The sequence below is a fragment of the Salvia splendens genome, chromosome 11 (assembly GCF_004379255.2).
Source record: "Salvia splendens isolate huo1 chromosome 11, SspV2, whole genome shotgun sequence".
Classification (NCBI taxonomy): Eukaryota; Viridiplantae; Streptophyta; class Magnoliopsida; order Lamiales; family Lamiaceae; genus Salvia; species Salvia splendens.
In genome coordinates, this window is record NC_056042.1 from 23,950,274 (window position 1) to 23,972,720 (window position 22,447).

The 22,447-nt window shown below is 36.9% G+C and overlaps 2 protein-coding genes across 2 annotated transcripts; one reads left to right on the top strand and one right to left on the bottom strand.

Moving 5' to 3' along the window:
• Positions 1–1,779: 1,779 nt before the first annotated feature.
• Positions 1,780–13,486, top strand: LOC121755807 (kinesin-like protein KIN-7C, mitochondrial). The gene is made up of 23 exons (XM_042151207.1): positions 1,780–1,992; positions 2,088–2,185; positions 3,354–3,443; positions 3,703–3,755; positions 4,475–4,540; positions 4,661–4,714; positions 5,428–5,487; positions 7,020–7,098; positions 7,413–7,480; positions 7,893–7,952; positions 8,182–8,286; positions 8,378–8,482; positions 8,596–8,703; positions 8,812–8,958; positions 9,635–9,817; positions 9,988–10,155; positions 10,239–10,478; positions 10,656–10,796; positions 11,058–11,183; positions 11,650–11,700; positions 11,882–12,175; positions 12,299–13,012; positions 13,100–13,486. The coding sequence occupies exons 1-23, from the start codon at positions 1,814–1,816 to the stop codon at positions 13,118–13,120; spliced, it is 3,210 nt and encodes a 1,069-aa protein (XP_042007141.1). The 5' UTR covers positions 1,780–1,813; the 3' UTR covers positions 13,121–13,486.
• Positions 13,487–15,523: 2,037 nt separating this feature from the next.
• LOC121755808 (aldehyde dehydrogenase-like) lies at positions 15,524–21,268 on the bottom strand. The gene is made up of 10 exons (XM_042151208.1): positions 21,014–21,268; positions 19,199–19,267; positions 19,034–19,130; positions 18,754–18,960; positions 18,171–18,286; positions 16,707–16,811; positions 16,458–16,630; positions 16,276–16,366; positions 16,048–16,197; positions 15,524–15,968 (listed from the first exon to the last, which is right to left on the bottom strand). The coding sequence occupies exons 1-10, from the start codon at positions 21,203–21,205 to the stop codon at positions 15,735–15,737; spliced, it is 1,434 nt and encodes a 477-aa protein (XP_042007142.1). The 5' UTR covers positions 21,206–21,268; the 3' UTR covers positions 15,524–15,734.
• Positions 21,269–22,447: the final 1,179 nt, after the last annotated feature.

Consider the following 22,447-nt stretch of genomic DNA (forward strand, 5'->3'; position numbering starts at 1 on the left):
ACTATATTTTCCTTCTCCCAAATTTAATCAAACTAATGGATCCTTATGAACAAATGCGTCAAATATTGGAACAATTACTTGAAGAAGATCGACGACGGGAGGCGGAAGAAGCCGCGCCGCCCCAACGACGCTCCCGTACGTACATGCATCGTAACCGGGAGGAAGCCGCTGCAAGGTTAGTACGCGACTACTTCTGCGATAACCCGGTTTGGGGAGATACGTACTTCCGTCGCCGTTTCCGCATGGAGAAACCGTTATTTCTCCACATCGCGAATACTTTGGCAGCCCGGGAAGAGTTCTTCCAGGAAGGGTTCGACGCGGTCGGCCGTCCCAGCCACACGACGCTGCAGAAATGTACTGCAGCAATCCGCCAGCTTGCGACTGGACAAACGGCCGACATGTTCGACGAATACCTCCACATCGGAGACAGCACTGGGCGAATGTGCTTGCTCAAATTCTGCCAAGGCGTCCGGGCAGCCTTCACCGACGAATTTCTCCGAAGGCCAAGCACGACCGATTGTCAGTTCCTGCTCAACCTTCACGAAACAGTGCACGGATTCCCCGGGATGCTCGACAGCGTCGATTGCATGCACTGGCAATGGAAGAATTGCCCGGTGGCGTGGAAGGGGTCCTACACGAGCGGCCACAAAGGCACCCACTCAACCGTTATACTTGAGGCCGTTGCCGACTACCGCCTTTGGATCTGGCACGCGTACTTCGGGGTCTCCGGGTCGAACAACGACGTAAACGTGCTCCACCAGTCCGACCTCTTGACCGAAGTTTTGGATGGTAAAGCGCCGGCCATCAACTTCGTCGCCAACAACCGGCTTTATAAAATGGGGTACTATCTCGCCGATGGCATCTACCCGAAGTGGCCTACCTTCGTGAAGACGTGCAGTGGGTCTGCGAACCCAAAGCAGACTCTTTTTGCGCAGAAGCAGAAGGTTGCTCGCAAGGATGTGGAGAGGGCGTTCGGGGTTCTCCAAGCGCGCTTCAACATCATCAAAGCCCCGGCTCGTACGTGGTTCATGGAAAACATGGTCGACATCATGTATACGTGCATAATCTTGCACAACATGATTGTCCAAGACGAAGGACCCGAGGCGGGAAATTGGTTCGACGACGAATCCCCCGGAAGCTCAACCGCAAGTAGTCCGCCTTGAAGTGGAGTGCATCCGTCTATACAAGAACGGTTATCTATTCGTGCAAGGACACGCGACTCTAGTGCCCACACCCAACTCCAACATGATCTAATTGAGCATATTTGGGCAAATTTTGGCGGATGAAATTATTAAAATTGTGTACTTTTATTTTTTTAGGATTTTAATTGTATGCTTTTTATTTTTTTACGTTTAAGTTGTAATTTTTTTTAATGTTGTGTGTTTTTTAATAAAGTGTGTTTGTTTTTTAAAGTGTGTTTATTTAAATTGAATTGGGTTGGAAATAAAAAAAAATGAAATTGAATGAATAGTAATTTAAGGAACGGTTAAGGAACGGAGGGTTGCAGGTTCCGTTCCTTAGTTAAGGAATGAAGTAAAAAAGTACAGTAGGGCCCTCAAATAGTGGTTTAAGGAACGGTATATGAACGGTATAGGAATAGCGTTGTGGATGGCCTTAGCTCACACTGAGAGAAATAGAGGAGAGAAAACCCAAAAAAACAATAAAAAAGTCGAATGTATAAAGTTTTATCCCTTTTAATGGTGGGTCCCACTCCCATCCCATTTGAATTAAAAAAACGAAATCCCCCCTCCAAATATTTTGATTTTGGAAACTCCGGGCGGCAAAATCAAGCCGGCTCTCGACTTCCGCACCGATGGCCTCCGCCTCCGCCTCCGCCTTCCGCCGCTCCTCTATCTCCCCCTTCCGCGCCCGTAAACCCCCTCCCCCGCCTCCCTCCCGCCCCGTCACTCCGTCCTCGCGACAATCAGCTCCGCCGCCTCCCGCCAAAGCTAAGGAGAACATCACTGTCACTGTGCGGTTCCGACCTCTCAGGTCCAAGGACTCTCGATTTTTATGCCAATTTCCTAGCTTCTATTGTATGAATTTATTGGTTTTTGGATGATTTGTTTTTGTTTTGCTGTTTACAGTGCTAGGGAGATTGGTAAAGGCGATGAAGTGGCGTGGTATGCTGATGGAGATTATACTGTGCGGAATGAGTTCAATTCCGACATTTCGTATGGATTTGGTATATCTCTGCTCTCTATCTCTCTCATGCACACTCATTTGCTGTGAACGATAATGGACATATTTTCTTTGTAAGCCCTAACGGGTGAAGTCTGGAATCAATAGGATTTACATGCTGCCTGTTTGTGCAAATATAATGTCTAACCGGAATCGATAAATAAATGGAGCACATTCTTGGCAGTTCTTACCATTTCTGTTCACTAGAATAGCTGGTATGCTTTGAATGATAGTTGATCAGCATTTTTTGAAAAATTTCCTTGTTTAAGTATCTTGAATGTGATTGATTATAATGAATCAATTAAAAGATCAAAACTTTGATGTAAAAGTTTCATAATTTGCATGGGGAGTTGTGTAATGTTTTACTTCTATGCACAGTCTATCAATCTCTTGTAAATTCTTATATATGGTGTGTGTTAGTGTGTAGCTAATCAAAGTTGTAGCCATAAAGCTCCAACTAGATTACAGATCTTTATGATCAGCATATCTCTGGTCAGAATTGGATACTATACAGAAAATCTGATATGCATGTATTGTATATATGGACAAGAGTAAATTACAATAAGTTTAAGTAACGTTTGTAATACTTTTAGAATTTAATGGACTGGATGAACCTGATGAAAGATAAATTAGTATCCTGTCAGAAATGAGACCTGCTGAGCTCATATTTATGTACAATAAAAGAATAAAATAAAGGTTTTACTTACTTGGAGTGTTTGGAATAATACCCTAAGCCTGCTAGATACTAAGATAATGAGATTAAGGCGATCCATTGCTTCTTTCTTTGCCATAGCTGATTTCATTGAAAAATGAAAAGGTACAAGTTTTTCTGTAAAACAGTTTACAAACAGAAGGTTTTCTTTATGGCTAACCATATGGATCGAAGGAGTGAGCTGAAGGGCTTTATAATGAGAGAGGCTGGAGGTCAAGAGTCCTCATAGCCTATCCAACATTGACAAAATGTGCCTTGCTGCTCAAACATTTCAATCTTTTGATAATTTTCTGAGACGTATAAGGTTTTTTAGCTTGCAAACATGAGAAGATATTGCAGAACAAGCCCTACAAGCCCATGTGTATAACAAGTGAATAACAATGATCTTTTAGTTGGTTCCTTCTGCCTTTGTGTTGAAAACTTATTAACTAATGCTGATCAATACTACTTGTGTTCCCAGACAAAGTATTTGGTCCTGCAACAACTACTCGCCAGGTGTATGATGTTGCAGCACAACATGTTGTAAATGGTGCCATGGAAGGAATAAATGGTACTCTACTATCTGCAGTTTTGGTAACATATATTTGCAGTCGACCACTCTGCCCTATCTTAAATTCCGCTACAAGTTTTTTCTTAAAGATAAAAAGCAGAAAAACATTTCATAATATTTTCCTTCTTTTCCCTCTTCTCTTGAGCGACAATTTTCTACTGCAAGCATGCCTCAAACTGCAATTCTCTAAGGAAAACCAATAATATTTTCTTCTGCATGTGGACTTTGGTTTTGATTTTGTGCTTACTTGTTTTTGTAGGCACTGTATTCGCGTATGGTGTTACTAGCAGTGGGAAGACACATACTATGCATGTAATGGCTAGCTGCTCTTCAACTCTACAATATTCATTTCCTTAGTACTATATTGTTAGGTGCCAGGGATGCATAATGATATGGTGTGAAAGGGAGGGAATGAACAATGCAGGAAATCTGTTGATAAAGTGCACGAACCAGAAATATTGCAAATTATGCTGAATTGACTGAATGAAATAACTTCGATAAAAAAACTGGAATGAATGAATCCTCTTACGAGGCCAGGTGTTTCCTCCATCCAAATGTGATATTCTTCAAAAGATATCTCAGCCTATTCATATTTAGATAACCACACTATATAGACGTTTACATTAAGAGTCCTACTCAAACTAAACATATCAGAGATATCAAATTAACTTATTGCTCTCTCCCTCCAACTACAGGTAATTGATTTCCCTGTTTTTCGGTTCCCATTACAAGTGATTTATTCCCATTTTTAGCAAAAAGCAATACATTTACACTCTCTTACCACTTGTAACTGGGCGGAGGGAGTATTTATTAACAAAAATTACGAATTGAAACTAAGACTCCTAATTTACTGCACCTCATCTTCCAAATCGTATCTCGCAAGATATGTTCACCAACGGGCTAATATCACATAATGCTAGATTTCTTTGCTGTACAAATATCTTAAATGCCATTGATCAAACATAGTTGCGTCCGCTTATATTGTCCCTAGTTGATGCTAATATTGAAAATTCTCTACTTTTATGTCTTAGGGAGAGCAAAAGTCACCAGGAATCATACCTCAGGCTATTAAGGATGTCTTTGGAATTATACAAGAGGTAAGTCCTATTACCTTAAAGTGGGTTGTAACCATGACTAGTTTTGTTGTTTCGATCACAATAAAGAGATAGGAGTGCTTTTATTCCAACATTTGAATTATCTTTGCTATGTTGTATTAGACGCCAGGACGAGAGTTTCTTCTCCGAGTTTCATATCTTGAGATATACAATGAGGTTAGTTTCATTATTTGCAAGTTGGAAGTGTTCAGATTTGTATTTGATTATTTGTTTCATGTACAACTATTTGAACTAGATATGAGACTGAATTCCCGTAGGTTGTCTTCTATAGCTGATAATAATAGTTCAACTATTCTATGTGGTTATTTCTAGACTGCACTCTGCCTTAACTACTTAAAAATATACTTCTATCCCTTAAGCTGCATTTTTTTGGAGTTAATGCAAATGATAATATTTTCCATATCAATCCATTGTGCAGTTTGGTTGACTTTTTTGGGTCCCTGAAAGTAGTTGGACATTTAGCTAATCACGCAACGCCATGTCAGTTGGATCCATCTGGGTGGTGTCTTCTGTAATCTCCCACTTCATTTCAGGAATAATTAAATAAAAAGCAAACCATTTTGTGCTTAGTCGGTTGTGGTCTGTAGATATTCAGAAAACTAAAATGGTAGGTCGGTGCTGGTATTCTTGATTTTCTGTAAAGATGAGGTGGGATTTGAGGACTAATATTATTCACCCAGAAAGTTTTAGTGAAGTGCATTTCCAGACCTTGATTGTTGAATTGTGTTTCCAACTGGAAGTAAGCACATTCTTACTATTTGATAATAAATTCAACACAAGCCTCGGTTTCTTACAGTTTCCATATTCTTGTTAGATATTTGTTTCTGAATTTTGTGTATGACCTACTGCATGTCTGCATGGAAATTTAGGTCATCAATGACTTGCTCAATCCCACTGGACAGAATCTTAGAATACGAGAGGACTCTCAGGTATATATGTCTTTTAGTGGCTTCAAGCTCTTGGCTGTTGCTTGATTTTATTGAATAAGTTGCATCATGTTTTAATGCGAAAATGTCAATCTGAAGTCAACAAATTAAAGGGACAGTAATTATAAAAACATGTTTTATTCATGTTTCTGTGTTTGATATCAGTATAGCTCTTGCGGTCATCTCTGTCTTAAGTAGTTTATTTATTATTTTTATTGAGTTGTTATCTTTAGAGTTAGAATTTAAATACGAGTCTAATTGTTATCTGTAATTAGTTAGAGTTTTATTTGAGTTGGAGTCGTTAGTAGAGTCCTATAAATAGGTTTATGTTTCTTAGTTTTAGGTGGCCAGGAGTTTAGCTTGATAACCAGCCATTGTTGTGTGGCCCTCTTGAGAGTAATTTAACCTTGTAGTTTAATTTCTGTTCAGTTATACTGCCTCCGTCTCCTAAAAATAGGAACTTTTGAAACGACACGAGTTTTAATGCAAAATTGGTAAAGTAAGAAAGAGATAGAAAGAAAATTGTGAGTGGAAAATGGTTCCACCTCATTACTCATTAGAGAGAAAGAAATTTCGTAATATAGTAGAAAGTTTCTATTTTTAGGGGACGGACCAAAAAGGAAAGAGTTTCTATTTTTAGGGGACGGAGGGAGTAATATTTTAGTTTCAGTCATTTTTTGTGCATGGCTCGATAGTTTGCTGCATCCCTGTTCTCTGCACTGCAGTTAAGAGTCCTTCCCAGCCACCTTACCTTATCCTTTATCAGTGTTTCTCTTTCTAGTGGATTGCCTTCTGTTGTATTTAAGATACTTCATAGCTCTAAATATTGTCCTGCTTTAAATATAATAAAACTAACAAGTCGATAAGTGATAGCACTCAAGATCTCTGACAAATGATGATTCATTCAAAGGAAATCCATACACACTCAAAGATTTGGCTGGAATCCTTTTGAATGTCTCATATCCAGTAACAAAATATTCGGGAAAGCCTTACAATATGATTGAGCTAAACTATTTATTTCACTATCTTCTCATTTATGTTTCAACGGTTTTCAGCAACCTTTTGAAGACGTGGTGTTGCTTCTGTTTCTTTAATGATAAAAACACGTGTCTTAAATCATGTTTCTTCTCTTCTTAGTGTTCCTTTTAACTTCTCGGCCCTTCTTCCTTCTTATCCAACGGCTACTTGCGATCACTTTGCATGAAATGCTAACAGTACCCTCCCCTTTAGCTTCCTTGTTCGCAAGGAAAGAAAGAGATTGAGCGTCATTTCAAGGAACAGGCTAAAATGGTAATAGGTCTTATTTTTAAGGGACGAATGGAGTATCTTATTTTCTCCCCATATAAGGAAAAAGGCGGACTCAACTGTGGTCCCTTGTCTATTTCTATCAGCTTCCCTCCACTATCAGACTTTTTTTTTGCATGTGCTTCATGCTCTGCAGGTTTATTATCAGTGTATGGATGCAATGTGAAATGAACTGTTCAGCTTATATATGAATTAATGTGTGACATTGAGGAATATTATGAACTTTGTAGGGCACGTTTGTGGAAGGAATTAAAGAAGAGGTGGTACTGTCACCTGCCCATGCTCTTTCTCTAATAGCATCCGGTGAAGGTAAATTGACTTGTAATGATAAACTCATTCACACCCTCTTTCAGAAGGCCTTTTTCTTTCAGAAGGCCTTAGTTAAAGTACAAAAAAGAACTTTAACTAAAAGTAACGAGAGTCCCGCGGATCAAAGTCACTGGACTCTCAGTTGTTCAGACGAAGTGTTCTGTCTTAAATGCAGTTTTGCTCTCCACCACTTTAATATCCTTAACATTCAATGCCTGTATTTACCTCTGGAAACATCTCCCCGTTGTTCTGCTGTTGTGATTATTTTCTGGCTAACAGAAATTTTAACTTTTTTTTTGTCAATATTGATGCAGAGCATAGACATGTGGGTTCTAATAACTTCAATTTGCTCAGCAGCAGAAGCCACACCATATTCACTTTGGTATTACAGCTCTTATAGTGCTTACATTTTCTCATATAATCACTTGTGAGCTCTCTATCTTGAGGGCTGTGCATGTACTTTACCGGAAATAGCAGAGTTGGCTTTGGTATTGAACATGAAAAGCTGTAACCAAATAAATAACTTGGTGACATGATGCATGTGTTTCAGGAATAAACTGTTGGGCTTTTAAAGGAACATGTCAGATCTAGCCTTTTTTGCCTTAATTGTTTTATTTGATACCATCAGCTGCTATGAGAAATGAGTTTGCTGGAACAATCATTGACATGATATCTTGCTCATGATGACTATTTCTTTGCTTTTGTTCTTTCAAAAGCTAGAAATATTTCAATAGTTATGGCTACACAATTGATAACACTCTTATTCCTTGATCTTATTAACTTATTCATCTCAGACTGTTGAAAGCAATCTACGCGGGGACATTGAAGGAGAAGAAGTGACACTGTCACAATTGGTATGCTCGAACCTGCTAATTGCCCAACTCTACCTTGGTTTCATCTGCAACATTTGTTTTTAATTTTGTCTGTCATTTTTTATGCACCTTAAATAATTTTGAATACACAAATGTACCTTCTTCCTCATCTCCATTTTCTCCCTATTGTTTGGGTGTCTAATGTGATGAAGCTCTTTTATGTACTTGTTGATTTTCAATTATTTGGGCAGGACACTGAATTCTTTTATAGCATTTAATTGACTTGGCAGGATCTGAAAGTTCTAAAACAGAGACAACTGGGTTAAGGAGAAAAGAGGGTTCTTACATAAATAAAAGCTTACTTACTCTTGGCACTGTAAGACATATGGCCATGCCTATCCTTTTCACCATTTCTGTGTGTTTCATACTGCACTCAGTTAACATGATCAATACACTCATCTCTCCAGGTGATATCCAAATTAACAGATGGAAAATCCACTCATGTACCTTATCGAGATTCAAAACTTACACGGTTGTTGCAGTCATCTCTTAGCGGCCATGGCCTTGTCTCAGTAAGTTGTGATTCTGTTTGTAGATCTACACCAAAGACTTCTTATTTCCGTTGAATGTTAGCTACGAAGATTCTGTTGGTAAAAATTTTATTTTTGGCATGAACTTTTTGCAGCTTATCTGTACAGTTACTCCAGCCTCTAGCAATACTGAAGAAACACATAACACTCTTAAATTTGCCCAACGAAGTAAGCATGTTGAAATTAAGGCTTCTCAAAACAAGGTGGGTGTATACAAAACTCTTTAATTGCACAGATATAGAAAGCAGTATCAGTGGGAATGACTGATATCTTTCAAAGCTTTAAATATCTTTTTTAATTTTCATGCACAGATTTTGGATGAGAAGTCTCTCATCAAAAAGTATCAGAATGAAATATCCAAACTAAAGCAAGAGCTTCAGCAGTTAAAGAGCGGAATGACTGATAAAGAGAATCAGACAGCACCAAGTCAAGAAGATTTAGTTAATCTGAAACTTCAGGTTGGTGACAATTAGATTGTTTTCTGGAGAAAAGAATATGGCATATGACTATAGTTTCTTCTTCTTTATATGCTGGTTTTGAAACTTCCGCTGCTCAGCAAGTATCTTGGTTTTGTACTGGTTGTCTTGATTTGCAATTGACAGTCAGTATCATATTTCCACTGGATACACTGGGGCCAAGAGGAGCCTATTCCGAGTTAGCATAATAATTCTAATTACTAATTTACTACGAGTGGGATTTTATCATTTTATTCTTCATATTCCAACGAGGAGTGATGCTCTTTCGGGTCCTTGGACATACAAAGTAGATAGACAAGATACAGGAAAGTCAGAGATCATTAGTAATTACGAATTAGAACATATACCATAGAGTTACCGATAGACATTTCTTCTGTCTCTTCGGTGTTATTATAGTGTAATTGTGAAATACATCCTCTGTTAATGAAATCAATAATTAAACTTGATTTTCATTTTGGTAGTATGTGCATTTGTTCCCTGCCTTAGTAGAGAATAATGATGAAGAGGTGGGGTGGAGTCGGTTAAAATGCAATGATTAGTTCTATGGTATAAATTTTATGTGCGTTTCAATATATATTGGTAAATGAAGCTAATATTTTTTTGTGAGCCAAAAATGTTGCTAGTATATTACCATGTTCTTAAATACTTCATGTTGCAGTTGGAAGAAAGCAAAATTAAGTTGCAATCAAGATTAGAAGAGGAGGAACAAGCCAAAGCTGCTTTGATGGGAAGGATACAGAGGTTAACTAAACTAATTTTGGTTTCCACAAAAACTACTATCCAACCAAATAGTGTTGAAAAGACCAGCCACTGGCGAAGGCATTCGTTTGCAGAAGATGAGGTGCTAACACCCTTGTTAATTCCGTACTTGACATCCAAGATATTGTTTATGATATTAGATTAGCCACCTCATAAGGGACCGTAAGCCTTGATTTCCATGTACTGAAATTCGAATATTTCATTCAAAGATCTAATATGCAATGTCTGTGTTTGTGTTCCTTACTTGTGCAGCTAGCATACTTGCCTGACAGAAAGCGAGAGAGCATTACCGATGATGCTGGAAGTATTGATTCTGAAATTTCGAATGATGGCAGGAGCGACACTGCGAACATTGATGATTTAGTCCGGGATTACAGAAAGAACAGAAGGAGGGGGATGCTTGACTGGTTCAAAGTGAAAGTAAATTGTTGTAGCTTTTTTTGGAATGTTGTTGATGCACAAATCTTGAATTGCATCATAAACGCTTTACACTCTGATTGCAGAAGCCCGAGAATGTGTTTGGGACATCGCTAAATACTGGTCGTGAGAGTTCTGCAAGTGGTTCTCCTGCTTCCTCATCAAAATCCTCACAACCCAGAATTATGTTTAGTGATCTAAAAGATGCACAAAGGAGATCAATCAGTAGAAAAGGAGAAGATGCTGCTCGGGCTGGCTCATTTCCTGATAGGACTCAAGCAGGCGATCTGTTCAGTGCAGCTATAGGTGTGCAGCGTCTCCCACCGGTGAGATATAGTATGATTTATTTAATGCATAACAGCTACCTAGACAGAAACTGTCTTTCCAAAAGGAACTCCATTTCAATCTCAAGTGCTTATGGATCAAAACTATCACGAGCTTATAATTATGTTTCTATGTTGGCTTCAATAATTTGAATGAACTTCAATGGTAATTTATTGTAGACTGGGAGCACAATTACAGACCAAATGGACCTTTTCCATGAGCAGATAGAGATGTTAGCTGGAGAGGTTGCGTTTTCTACCAGTTCTCTGAAAAGATTATCAGAGCAAGCGGCTAAGAGTCCTGGAGATTCGTATCTACTGGTTAGTTGATCAGCACATTTTTCCTTTATATCACGATAACCCATGTTATTGAGAAGCATTAACATTAGATTCACATTCTGAATTTTAGATATAAATGGTTTTGGCATGCCCTGCAGAAGGGAGCTTTAGAAATTCATTTCCATCACATGCTTTAGATGCTTCACATTAATATCGGATTTGGAATTTAGATTTGTACTTCTCATCCTCAAGTAAAGTGCATTTTAAATTGAGAATAATGTTCTCCATTCCACTGTAACTCAGGAAAACATGCAAAAACTGAAGGATGAAATAAGAGAAAAGAAGCGTCAAATAAGAGTTCTTGAGCAACGTGTGATTGATTCAGTGGAGACATCTCCATATGGTTCGAGCAATCTTGGGACGCCTCAGGTAAGCCTGCCAAGAAAGGAAAAAAAACAATTATAATCCTCTGATGAGTTTGCAAACTTACTGATAATCTTTGTTTGGGGTGGTCTGAGTTGTATAATATTGGAATATGAGAAATTCTATGACTAGATAATTCTACTGAATATATCTAATACCTAATTCTAGAATTTTTTATTGCATAATATCTAGATTTTTCTACTACAAAAAATCAAGTTTATTTCTTTTATTCCAACATAAAATAGTCACCCACATTGCCTTTTCCTTGATTTTCTCGTCTCTTCTTCACGAGCTTATGTTTTCAGTCATGTGAAATTTTAGTGATTCTTGATTTATCCTAATGTCAAACTTAGGATAAACAAACCATTGAATTGTGTGTGGATGAGTAGTACTGCATAACTTTTTTCTTAAAACTACGGATATTTTTCTGAGAATCTTGTTTCCTTGGCCTCCCCTCCTTCCACTTGTGCAGAATTTGCCTAGGCTTGCAACTCAATTACATGAGAAGACTTTTGAACTTGAGGTATGTTGAATTTATATTGATCCTGTGCAATAGTTTCATTTCGGAATATATGAACTGATGGGAATAATAATGCTGTGACTAGTGATTGGTGAAAGATCATATCAGCAGACTATTGTCATTGCTTAAGTTACTTGACAGTTACATATAATCTTACATTTAACAAACTATTGTCTGTTATTAGACAATGGGGGCTACTGAAATGCAAGAAACCGTCTCTCTCTTGAGTCAGCAGCCTGATTCCTTGATGTCAAATAAAGAATCAAGTGCAGATAGCAGCACCACTAGGGAGAACAGCTATGGGGATTCCTTCGATATGAAAAATGGAAGGGGGGATGTTCTCAATTCTTGTGACGAAACATCCTTGGACAAAAATACACCAACTAGTTTTGGAAGTTTAAATAGAGATATATTCAACCATGGGAATGGTAAAGAGTGCATTTGTGGTGCCTTTACAAAGTCTCAGCTTCTTGCACAGGTAGGTATTTTCAGATTATGTTCCCTTTGTGGTCAATGTGAATATACTGCAGATAGTTTCTTTGCTAGGATTCTTCACATTATTACTCTTTCAGAATCTGATCATTCAACCGTTTTATCTCAGGCTGCTGAGATAGAGTCATTGAAACAAGACAAGGTAAGACTTGTTGAAGATAAGGATGGTCTAGAAATCCATTGCCAAAAGCAGACCGAGGAAGCTTCTTATGCGAAAGAGCTTGCAGCTGCAGCAGCAGTTGAACTCCGAAACTTGGCAGAGGAGGTAACGAAGCTTTCCTACCAAAACGGCAAACTCACTGCAGATCTGGCTGCTGGTACAGACACCCGCTCTAAATCAAAATTCTGCCAAAAGTATGCTCCAGTTGATATGAAGCAAAACGTGATGAGTGGTAGCCAATCTGATACACGCTCGAGAAAACAGCAGGATAGATTATCAATGGAAGAACTTGAGCAGGAGTTGAGTGCAAGACACCAAAGAGAGGCCTCTTTGGTTGCTGCATTATCTGAAAGAGATAAAGTCGAAGCTGATCTGCGAAAGAGACTTGATGAAGCAAAGAGGCATGAAGAGAAACTAGAAAATGAGCTTGCAAACATGTGGGTTTTGGTTGCAAATATACGCAAGTCTACTGCTGCTTCTGATGAGACCAGACAATTGAATGGCGTTCTTCCATTTCCTCATGGTCAAACTCTGACCAAATTCCACGAGAATGAGGAAAGTGAAATTGCTGAAGATGCATGCTCGTTTGATGAGCTGAAAGTGCGCTATCAATCTGAAAGAAGGAAATTCAAACACCTCGATGGTTTGAATATGAGATCAAAGGTAAGCGGCCATTATTTCGGATTGCTTCCTAAAAATATTTTGGACACTCAATGAGATCAGCTTCGGTTCTTGTATTGTAATTTGCAGGGCTCAGACTATCTATCGTAGTACTTCCTCAACATAGTTCGTTGGATTTAGGTGCTCATCTCTGATGAGGGAATGACTCATTTATTGCTCAGTGCAAGAAGCCTGGACTTACTAGTTCACGTAACTTCAAATTCCACAGAAATCTGGTAAGAACGTGTAAATATGTATTGGTAGACCATCGTTAGTAATTTGTAGTAATTGCCAGTCTTCCTATGTGAAATAGTGAATACTCTGTTAGGATATGGAGTGACCATTGTTAGTTATTTCAAAGACATACTGGTATCGAGTGCTTACTAAAATGAGCAAATTTTGCTGTGGTATTTGTATTTGAGAAAAAAATTATAATTAATCACTAGTCCTAATAATAAATAATTAATTTAGTTTAGATAAGACAAAAATCTCTACCTTACTAAGAGTATGAAATATCTTTCTTGTACTTGTCAATATGCGGTAATATTTGATGAAGTGCCTTGTATAAAAATGCAGCATGTGTTTGTTTGGATATTTTAAAATCTTACCAATTCATACATGCATGCATGTATAGTTGTCAAGTGGCCCGGCCCGGGCCCGCCACAGCCCATGCCCGCCACAGCCCAGGCCCAGCCAGTAGTGTAATGGACCGGGCCTGGGCTGGGCTTGAGAGTTGATTCAGGCCCCAATTGGGCTTTTTTATAAACCTAGGACCGGCTTGGGCCTAGGCCCATTCGAAGCCTGGCCCTGGCCCAGGCCTAGGCCCAGCCAAGGCCTGACCCAATAGTCACCCACTCTATTTTATATGAATTTAGAGAGCAAATGATCTCATTTTAATTGATCAATTTTGATGATTTTATATACTCCCTCCGTCCCCCAAAATTCGTCACCATTTGACTCGGCACGGGTTTTAATAAATGTAATAGAAAGTGGGTTGAAAAAGTTGGTGGCATGTGGGTCCTATTTTTATATATTAGTTTTATAATAAAATGTGAGTGTGAATGAGTTAGTGGAATGTAGGGCCCACTACTAAAAATGATAAAAGTGAAAGGTGACAAATTTTTAGGGACGGACGAAAAAGGAAATAATTGACAAATTTTCAGGGACGGAGGGAGTATGATATATGTATTGTGCTTAATGAATTCTATGTCACAAAATGTGTATACTTGATGAATAAAGTTTAAAATAATAGCATTCCTTTATACCATAGACATGTGGAACTCGGTTTTTATATTTGTGTATACACATATGTATATCATTTCTGTGTAATATTTTATGCCAAGACTTTTATTTTCAATTATCTTTGCAAAATATATTATGATTCAAATCAATTCAGTTTTATGGAGTATATACAATTCTTTTGATGATTGCAACAAAATCTTCCAATAATTTGCAGAATATACAATTTAAAATTAATATCGATTCATGATTTAGTGGAATATACTCCACAACACTATATACTAGTTTTATTAGTAGATTTCGATTCATGATTTAGTGGAACATTACTACATTAGCTGTTTTACATTTATTCTATATATTTATATGCAGCATATATATACTATGAGTCTACGTCTTTTATGACCCATATAATGAAGATGGTTTAGAGTCTATGTCTTTTATAACCCAAATAATGAAGATTGTTTAGTATTCCAAACATATCTTAATTAGAGATTAATTATAACAATAAATCACACATTTATCAATTTTCTTAATTAGAAATTAATTATAACAAAAATAAATGCATCATAAAATATTGAACCTAACCCAGGCCCAGCCCGGCCCACTTACCAGATGGGCCCGGACTGGACTGTGCCTAAATCTCACCGGGCTTCACCTGGCCCGGGCCGGGCTGGGACGGCCCGGGCCACTTGACACCTCTACATGCATGCGTACGTACATACATACCTGATTTATTTATGTATTTAGCTATTCATTATATTGTTCTCCTTCCGTCCCATTCAAGATGATCACCTTTCCATTTTTATTTGTCCCAATCAAGATGACCACTTTCCAATTTTAGAAATAACCTCCTCTCTGCTCATTAAAATATTCAATTACCTTTTTCCTTTTCTACTTTATTCCACATAACAACACTTCCTAAAATCTCGTGCCACTCAAGAATGTGGTCATCTTAAGTGGGACGGAGGAAGTAGTAATTTTTAAGTTCTCTTGTATGACGGCAAGGTAACAATAATAAGAGTAATTTAGTCCAATAATAAATAATTAAGCAACGACAGGATTACAGTTGTTTTGGTGTTGTCTCAATGCAAATTGTGAATTAATCTTTTGAACAAATAATTGATCTTTTTATGTATTGGGTCTTGTTAGGTTAATAACTTTCTTAAAAATTGATAATTATGCTAACAACCTATATTATAGATATCAGCATGAAAGCATTTATTATCAACTGATCATATCCCTTTATGTATTAGTATGTCTTTGTTGAGATCCTTGTAATGTATGTCTATGAAAGACAAAATCTTCTTGCCACACAGTAATTGAAGTACATATATCCAATACCTGGAATAAATCTTGTACATTTAACCTGGCTCCCCCCATAGAACAAACACACACACACACACACACACAGATACCCTAACTTCCACATGCATAATTTAGTAGTAGTCATTCTTAGCCGATCAACTAAAAATGTAAGAACTAGAAGTTACCAACAACTGCCCAATGATCGAAGAATGTCAAGTAAATTGCCTTGTACAACTGCACTGAGAAAGCGACGTTTTCCGGGCGTGTAAGGTGGATATCTAGCAGATATATCAATTGCAAAACTCCGTTTTAAGACAGGCTTCTTGTGGCTGAAAGCATCAAATGAGAACTTGCCATGATATGCTCCCATCCCGCTTTCGCCTACACCTCCAAACGGTAAACCCGGCTCTAGAAACTGCAAACACACATTCGAATATCTAGTTCTTTTGAATTTGTGAGTCCCATATAGTATTATGCAGAAGAGAAGGACTTACATGTAGAATAGTATCATTGATGATCATACCACCCGCTGATATGTTCGTAACGAACTTCGCCTCCAACTTCTTGTTGTTCGTAAAGAGATATGCCGCTAGTGGCTTCTCCTTACCATTGATCACCCCAAAACACTCCTCAATCTTATCAACCTAGCTTCATCATAAAACATATTTTAATTAATTGTCAGCACATCATGGACAAAAGTTAATCAAATGACAACCGTTTACCGTTATTATGGGAAGTATGGGACCGAAAATTTCCTCGTCCATCATGACAGAATCTCTTGAGACGTCCAATATAATCGTCGGAGCAATCTTGCTGGGTAATTAAACAACATGCATGAGAGGTTTGATTGAGTAGTACTACTATATCATTATTCTTTAACCAACAAACTCAAATTGTAACTTACAGATTCGATACATCGCATTCGCCTCCACAAACGATCTTACCAGAAACTTGGCCGTCGTCCAATAATTTAACCAACCGGTTAAAATGGTGGGTGTTGATGATACTTGACAATTCCTTTGAGTGCAGAGGTTCTTTTCCGAAGAATTTCTCAAGTTCAACTGACATAATATTTACCTGAATATAATTACAATGTGAGTAAATGAGAAATGTGTGGAGGAAAGAGTTTGATAATAGTAGTATAACTTATTACCAGTTGAGAAACAAAGTCTTTTGTAGTGATTATGTAGTCAGGGGAAATGCAGGCTTGCCCACTGTTGCAACCCCATTTTCCGGCAATTATTCTTCTTGCAGCTACCTTTTAATCAAGTTATACATACATTACTATGAAAATAATATATGATGAAACTAAAAATTAAACCTCTAATCCATGAGCTAGTCTAACCATCTAGCATGTATATATTTTCGATTGCATGTTTGGTGACTCAAATAAATCAGGCCGGCCTCAAAAGACTCAAATCAGTTGAGATATTCATAAGTGAGTTGTTCCACATCGAAATATGAAAGAAAAGAAAATCAAATATCATATCTGATGAGTTACTCCTCCTATGAAAAATGCCGGAATCAAGTCACATTCTTTGAGAAATACTAATAATTGTTGAGATCTAAGACATTTCGCACTAAGAATTCTTTCACTGCCATACTATAATTGTGTGTATCAATCTTACGATTATGCAATTTTTTCTAGACATCGAGTCCGTTAATCCAATAGGTCGTCCACTGCCTATCAAGGTTGTGAAACTTTATTAATCTCTTATGCAATGCCGACGAATGGCGCCCTTTTGTGACGTAATCACTACTTTGTACGATGCAGATGAGCTAGACCATTTGTTCTACAAACTTGAGTGTTATGGAACAAATGCTTATTATGTGCACAGTTATACGAATTATTCTTTTGACATGAGAATTCAGGTCAGCACAACACTTCGGTTTCTTGTCGAAAGCATGTTTCAGCGTCAACTCCAGCAAATGCTATAAGTGTGGCACAAAATCGCTGCTACAGAAGTGTCGACGACAGACATGTGCCAGCAGAGGCGCAAGTAGTCTCTAACGAGAGGCGATCGGGTGAGGATTTGGTTTCTAGTGTTTGCAAAGAAGTAAGACGAGGAAAATAAGTGCTACTCTGATAAACTTATGATAAATTGTACTCCCTCTCCCAGAGAAATAGACTCAAATTTCTTTTTTGTCCAATCCATAGAATTAGTCTATATGCATTTATGGAAACCTTTAATTCATCTCTTTTACTATTGATCCCACTATTCACTACATTATTTTAACTATTTTTTCACCTTCTATCTTCCTTTATCAATTATATATTAAAATACCTACCATCTCTAAATGACCTAATTCTATAAGACGGAGGGAAATATAAAACACTCGGTCTTTTGCAAATTTAATATAATAGTCACTCAATTTCTGTAGAATTGCAAAGGGACCTTTTATATGTCTTTTGCAAAGCCCGAGAAAACCCTAATCTTTGAATAAAAATAAGAGATACAAAATAAAAATAAGAGATACAATGAAAACCCTAATCTTTGCCATAAAAATTATTTATTTTTATTGTAAATTTGATATGAAAAAGGAAAATATAATGAAAGACGTATCAGTATTTAATTAAATTTGAGCAATTTATGTCAATATAATGCAGGTAGCGTACCTTTAAATTGATATTAGAATCAAGGACGGCTGGACACTTGCCACCAAGCTCCAATACGACCGGAGTTAGATGCTTGGCCGCATAAGTTAGCACGATACGCCCCACCTCGCCACCTCCTGAAGTATATATATTTAAGGCTCTGTTTGATAAGGCTCAACCGTGTGTTTGAGTTAACCTAGTGGTAGAATAGTAGTAATATCTAATACCAACATACTAAATCTAGAATCTAGATAAATTATTACTCCCTCCATCCCCAAAGAATATGCACTTTCGATTCAGCACGAGTTTTAATGCAAAATTAGAAAAGTAAGAGAGAGGTAGAGAGAAAAAGTAATTAAAGTATCGTTAGTGGAGAATGAACCGTACCTCATTAGAGTTAAAAGAGTTTCCAAAATTGAAAAGTGCATATTCTTGTGGGACGGACTAAAAATGCAATAGTAATTATTCTTGTGGGACGGATGGAGTATGTCGTAGTACATATTAAATTAGCACATCTTCCATACCAAACATGGCCATATAAATGGTTGGGCTAGATCATATTAAATCCATACTCCTATAACATATATATATATATATATATTACCAGTGTAGAATATCTTATCCCATTTTTGGTGTAGCAATGCAGTGGTTTGGGAGACTGCCCCCTCCACCACTTTCACAGCTGATGTGTCCATGTATTTCTCCACAAGCTGAGCAAGCAGCGATGACGTGGCAGGGGCACTCTCCGATGGCTTCAAGACGACAGCGTTACCAGCAGCGATGGCCCCCACCACCGGATCAAGTGATAGTGCTATTATCAAATAAAAAAAATTGCATAAAATCTTAGGAAAGGGCTCCACTTAGATAGTAGTAGTAACACTTACCAAATGGAAAGTTCCAAGCTGAAATAACTAACACTAGGCCCAAAGGTTCTGACACGATTTTGGCCGACGATGGAAAACTGATTAATGTAGTTTTCACCTGCAATTGTGAGCCCACAAATTCAATATTTGATATGATAAGTTAATGAGATAGAAAGCTAAGCTTGCCTTTTGGGGTTTCATCCATCGATGCAATTCCTTCAACGCCAATTTGCATGATGCTGATACTACACAAATCTACATATCATCATCAACCACAAATAACGTAATGGTTATTCTCTTAATAAATACAATGGAGTAGTACAAACCTATAAAAAAGTTGAAACAATAAATAAGCGTAAGTGGTGCAGGGCCAAAAACTAGTACGACAAAGACATGACACCATATTATATACTACTACACACACCTATCATGTAATACATCACAAAATAATTAAAAGACGCATTAGGAAAGTGGATTAACATCTTGCTTTAGGATTTTCCTTAAGATAGGATTGTATTGTGGTGATGGGTCCAATATAGTACTGCTACTACTACACTAAGTAATAGAAGCTGCTCTAGACACTAGATATATATATACATATCTCTAGAATTTTGATGTGTTACATAAGCACCATCCATGAACACCACTAGTTTAATGCCTGTCGTTTGTTTTGTTTTATAAATTCAAATAAACGAATAAAATGACAGATTGAGATTTTATTTTTATGAAAATTGTAAAATTAAAAGTGTCAATAATAATTTCTAAAGTTCTAGAATCAATCTAAATGTATAAAACAAAATAAAGGACGCTAAACCTACATTAAACGAGCATGATGCTCAGGTATGTAGCATATTATTAAATTTAAATACTTAGTATTTTATTAAACTTTTATAAGTAGTTAATTTCTCATGATATATATTTCCCAAAACACACATTTTTAAATTTTATGGTACATAACTCAAAGATAAAGGAGCTCGAATCGCTTCGTATTCAATCGCTTGCGCCTCTTGGTGTTTTGCCGCAGCCTGGCCACTGCCAATTTTCACGTTACACTACCTACTTCTACTGCCCTCTCTCATCTATTGTTCTCTTCTAAAGCGTCTTATTTTGTACATATATTTTTATTTTAAATTCATCTTATACATTTTATATTTAAAATAATTTCTCATTTTATAAAGCATTATGCATTTTAATTATTTTCGAATGAATTTTAGTATTAACCTTTTGTTTTAATTTATTCTATTCTATTATATTTTATTTTTTATTTTCTAATTTTTAAAATAATTGAAACAATTCTCAAATAAGCCAAATGATGATTTAATAGTAAAACAACACACACAAAAAAAAAAAATTATTTTTAAGGATAACACACTCTATAAAAACTAAAACAACTTATCTATAATATACTAATAATAAAAAACTTTTATTTTGAATAATACAAGTCATTTAAGAGAACAGAAAAAAAGGATGAGATTTTGAAGCTTTAAATTGTTATAATTATTTATCGTACTCCCAAGCTAAAATTTCTGGATCCGCACTGAGGCCAACTAATATCGTTTGAATTTTCACCGAAATTGGAGGAGCAATTAGAGCGACAAAGGCGCGAGAGTTTGTAGAGAGGAGATGAGTTGGATAGAGAGAGCCTCCTTCGTTGGATTATGTTTTTTCTTACAATTTTAACATTCAAAACCCCATTACTATACTATTTCAGCACTTATTTTGCAATCTCCACTGGATTAAAAAACCTTCGATTTTGGTTAAAAAATAGAAATTATTATACAAAAATACACGATTTCCAGGAAAAGCAGTGGTTATTTTATTCTCAGAACCAAGATGATACATAGTCTCACATTAAAGAATTCACTCAGCCTATGAAATGAAATTAATTAAAACAAAATTTAAAGTTAAGTTAAACCTAGATTATGATTAATGCATAAATTAAACGAGCAAACACACATGTCGACGTGGGATGGAAAATAAAATAAAAATGAATATTCCGACCTCATGGATAACTGCTTCAAATTCTGGTTTGTTGAGATCGGAGCGCAGAGCTTGGATTATTTGGTGTGTGTGAAGAGTGAGCATCTCCTGTATAGCTTTCAACTGCGAAGCCCGCCACTCGAAACTCTTGGTCTTTCCGGTGGTGTAGGCGGCTCTCAGCTCCCTCACCGTCTCTTCCGCTTCTACATCCATAATTCTCACTCACTCTCTCTATGAGGAGTAATTGATAATGATAATTTAATGTGCTACTATCTTTTATACTAATTCATGTCTTCTACTCTGCTTTTAATTTTAGACTTAGGTCTAGTTATATATGTTGATTGACACGTGACCAGTTGCTAACTGTTTGCTAATTGCTAACAGCTAACTGTACTAACAACCTATTATAGACGTCAACATGAAGACATTTGCTAATTTAGTTGACATATAAATCCGTCCCATAATAGATGACACATGATTTTAGGAGATAGTATTATTTTGTGTTGACTGTTCGGATGCCGCTACTCCACTTGACTCAGTCTCAGTTACTGGATTATCCAGCGTTCGGTTACTATTACAGAGTTATCTCTTGGCCAGCAGGCCCGCATCTCTTTTATCACGGCCCGCGTTGACTGATTGTTTTTCACCCTAATCTCGCGACTATTCATCTGGGCCCAACCCCTGCGACTAAAATTGTCGCATCTCTCTTCTCTCCCACCTCTTCTGCTTCACTCCGCCGTGCACCGCCAGCATGCAGCGAATTATTTTGGTCGATTTATTCTGTGGGTGTGAATTGTTTTCGGCAGCCAATGTGCACTGCTTCCTAGTTTGAGAAGAAGGGCTCTGAAAAATTTGGGAATATGGGTAGTCATATTAATTAAATCAAATTAAATATTTAAGTTTGGGGAATGGTGATGGAGGAGGTGCTGAAAATTAAATAAGTACTAATGCCTATGCTATAATTATGCTTTTATGTTCTGTATATGCAGTAATCCTTTTCCATTCAAATTTTATGCTTCTGAATTTTTCCTCCATACTTTTTTATCAATGAACTCAACAATGATAATTAGCTAATAACTTACTTAATTAAATAAAAAAAATTTAATTCAAAATATAATTATAATTAATCAAATTTTAATATTTTATTAAAATGAGATACATATTAGTGCTAGTATTAAAATCTTATCTACCAAACACTATACTAAATTTATCTTACACATAGTCTAGTCAACCAAACATCATATCCAATACTAATTTTATCATAGACAAGGCCCATCCTAACTTATCCCATATTGTATCTCCCTATTATTTAATCTCATGAACCGAACAACCATTGAAGAGATAAAAATAGTATATTTACTTTAATGTAAGAGATAACTTTTTTAAAAAAATGGAATACGATATCTATTGTGGGATAAACAAAAAAGAAAAGTGTGACATCTATTATGGGACAGA

What these genes read in the sequence shown, in the direction of transcription:
- LOC121755808 (XM_042151208.1), bottom strand. Translation starts at nt 21,205, where the DNA reads ATGGATGTAGAAGCGGAAGAGACGGTGAGGGAGCTGAGAGCCGCCTAC. An exon ending in GAATGCGATGTATCGAATCT is followed by an intron (nt 16,367 to 16,457) that starts GTAAGTTACAAT and finishes TTAATTACCCAG; the next exon opens with CAAGATTGCTCCGACGATTA. An exon ending in CCATACTTCCCATAATAACG is followed by an intron (nt 16,198 to 16,275) that starts GTAAACGGTTGT and finishes TGATGAAGCTAG; the next exon opens with GTTGATAAGATTGAGGAGTG.
- LOC121755807 (XM_042151207.1), top strand. Translation starts at nt 1,814, where the DNA reads ATGGCCTCCGCCTCCGCCTCCGCCTTCCGCCGCTCCTCTATCTCCCCC. An exon ending in GCTTACTTACTCTTGGCACT is followed by an intron (nt 8,287 to 8,377) that starts GTAAGACATATG and finishes TCATCTCTCCAG; the next exon opens with GTGATATCCAAATTAACAGA. An exon ending in TAGTTAATCTGAAACTTCAG is followed by an intron (nt 8,959 to 9,634) that starts GTTGGTGACAAT and finishes TTCATGTTGCAG; the next exon opens with TTGGAAGAAAGCAAAATTAA.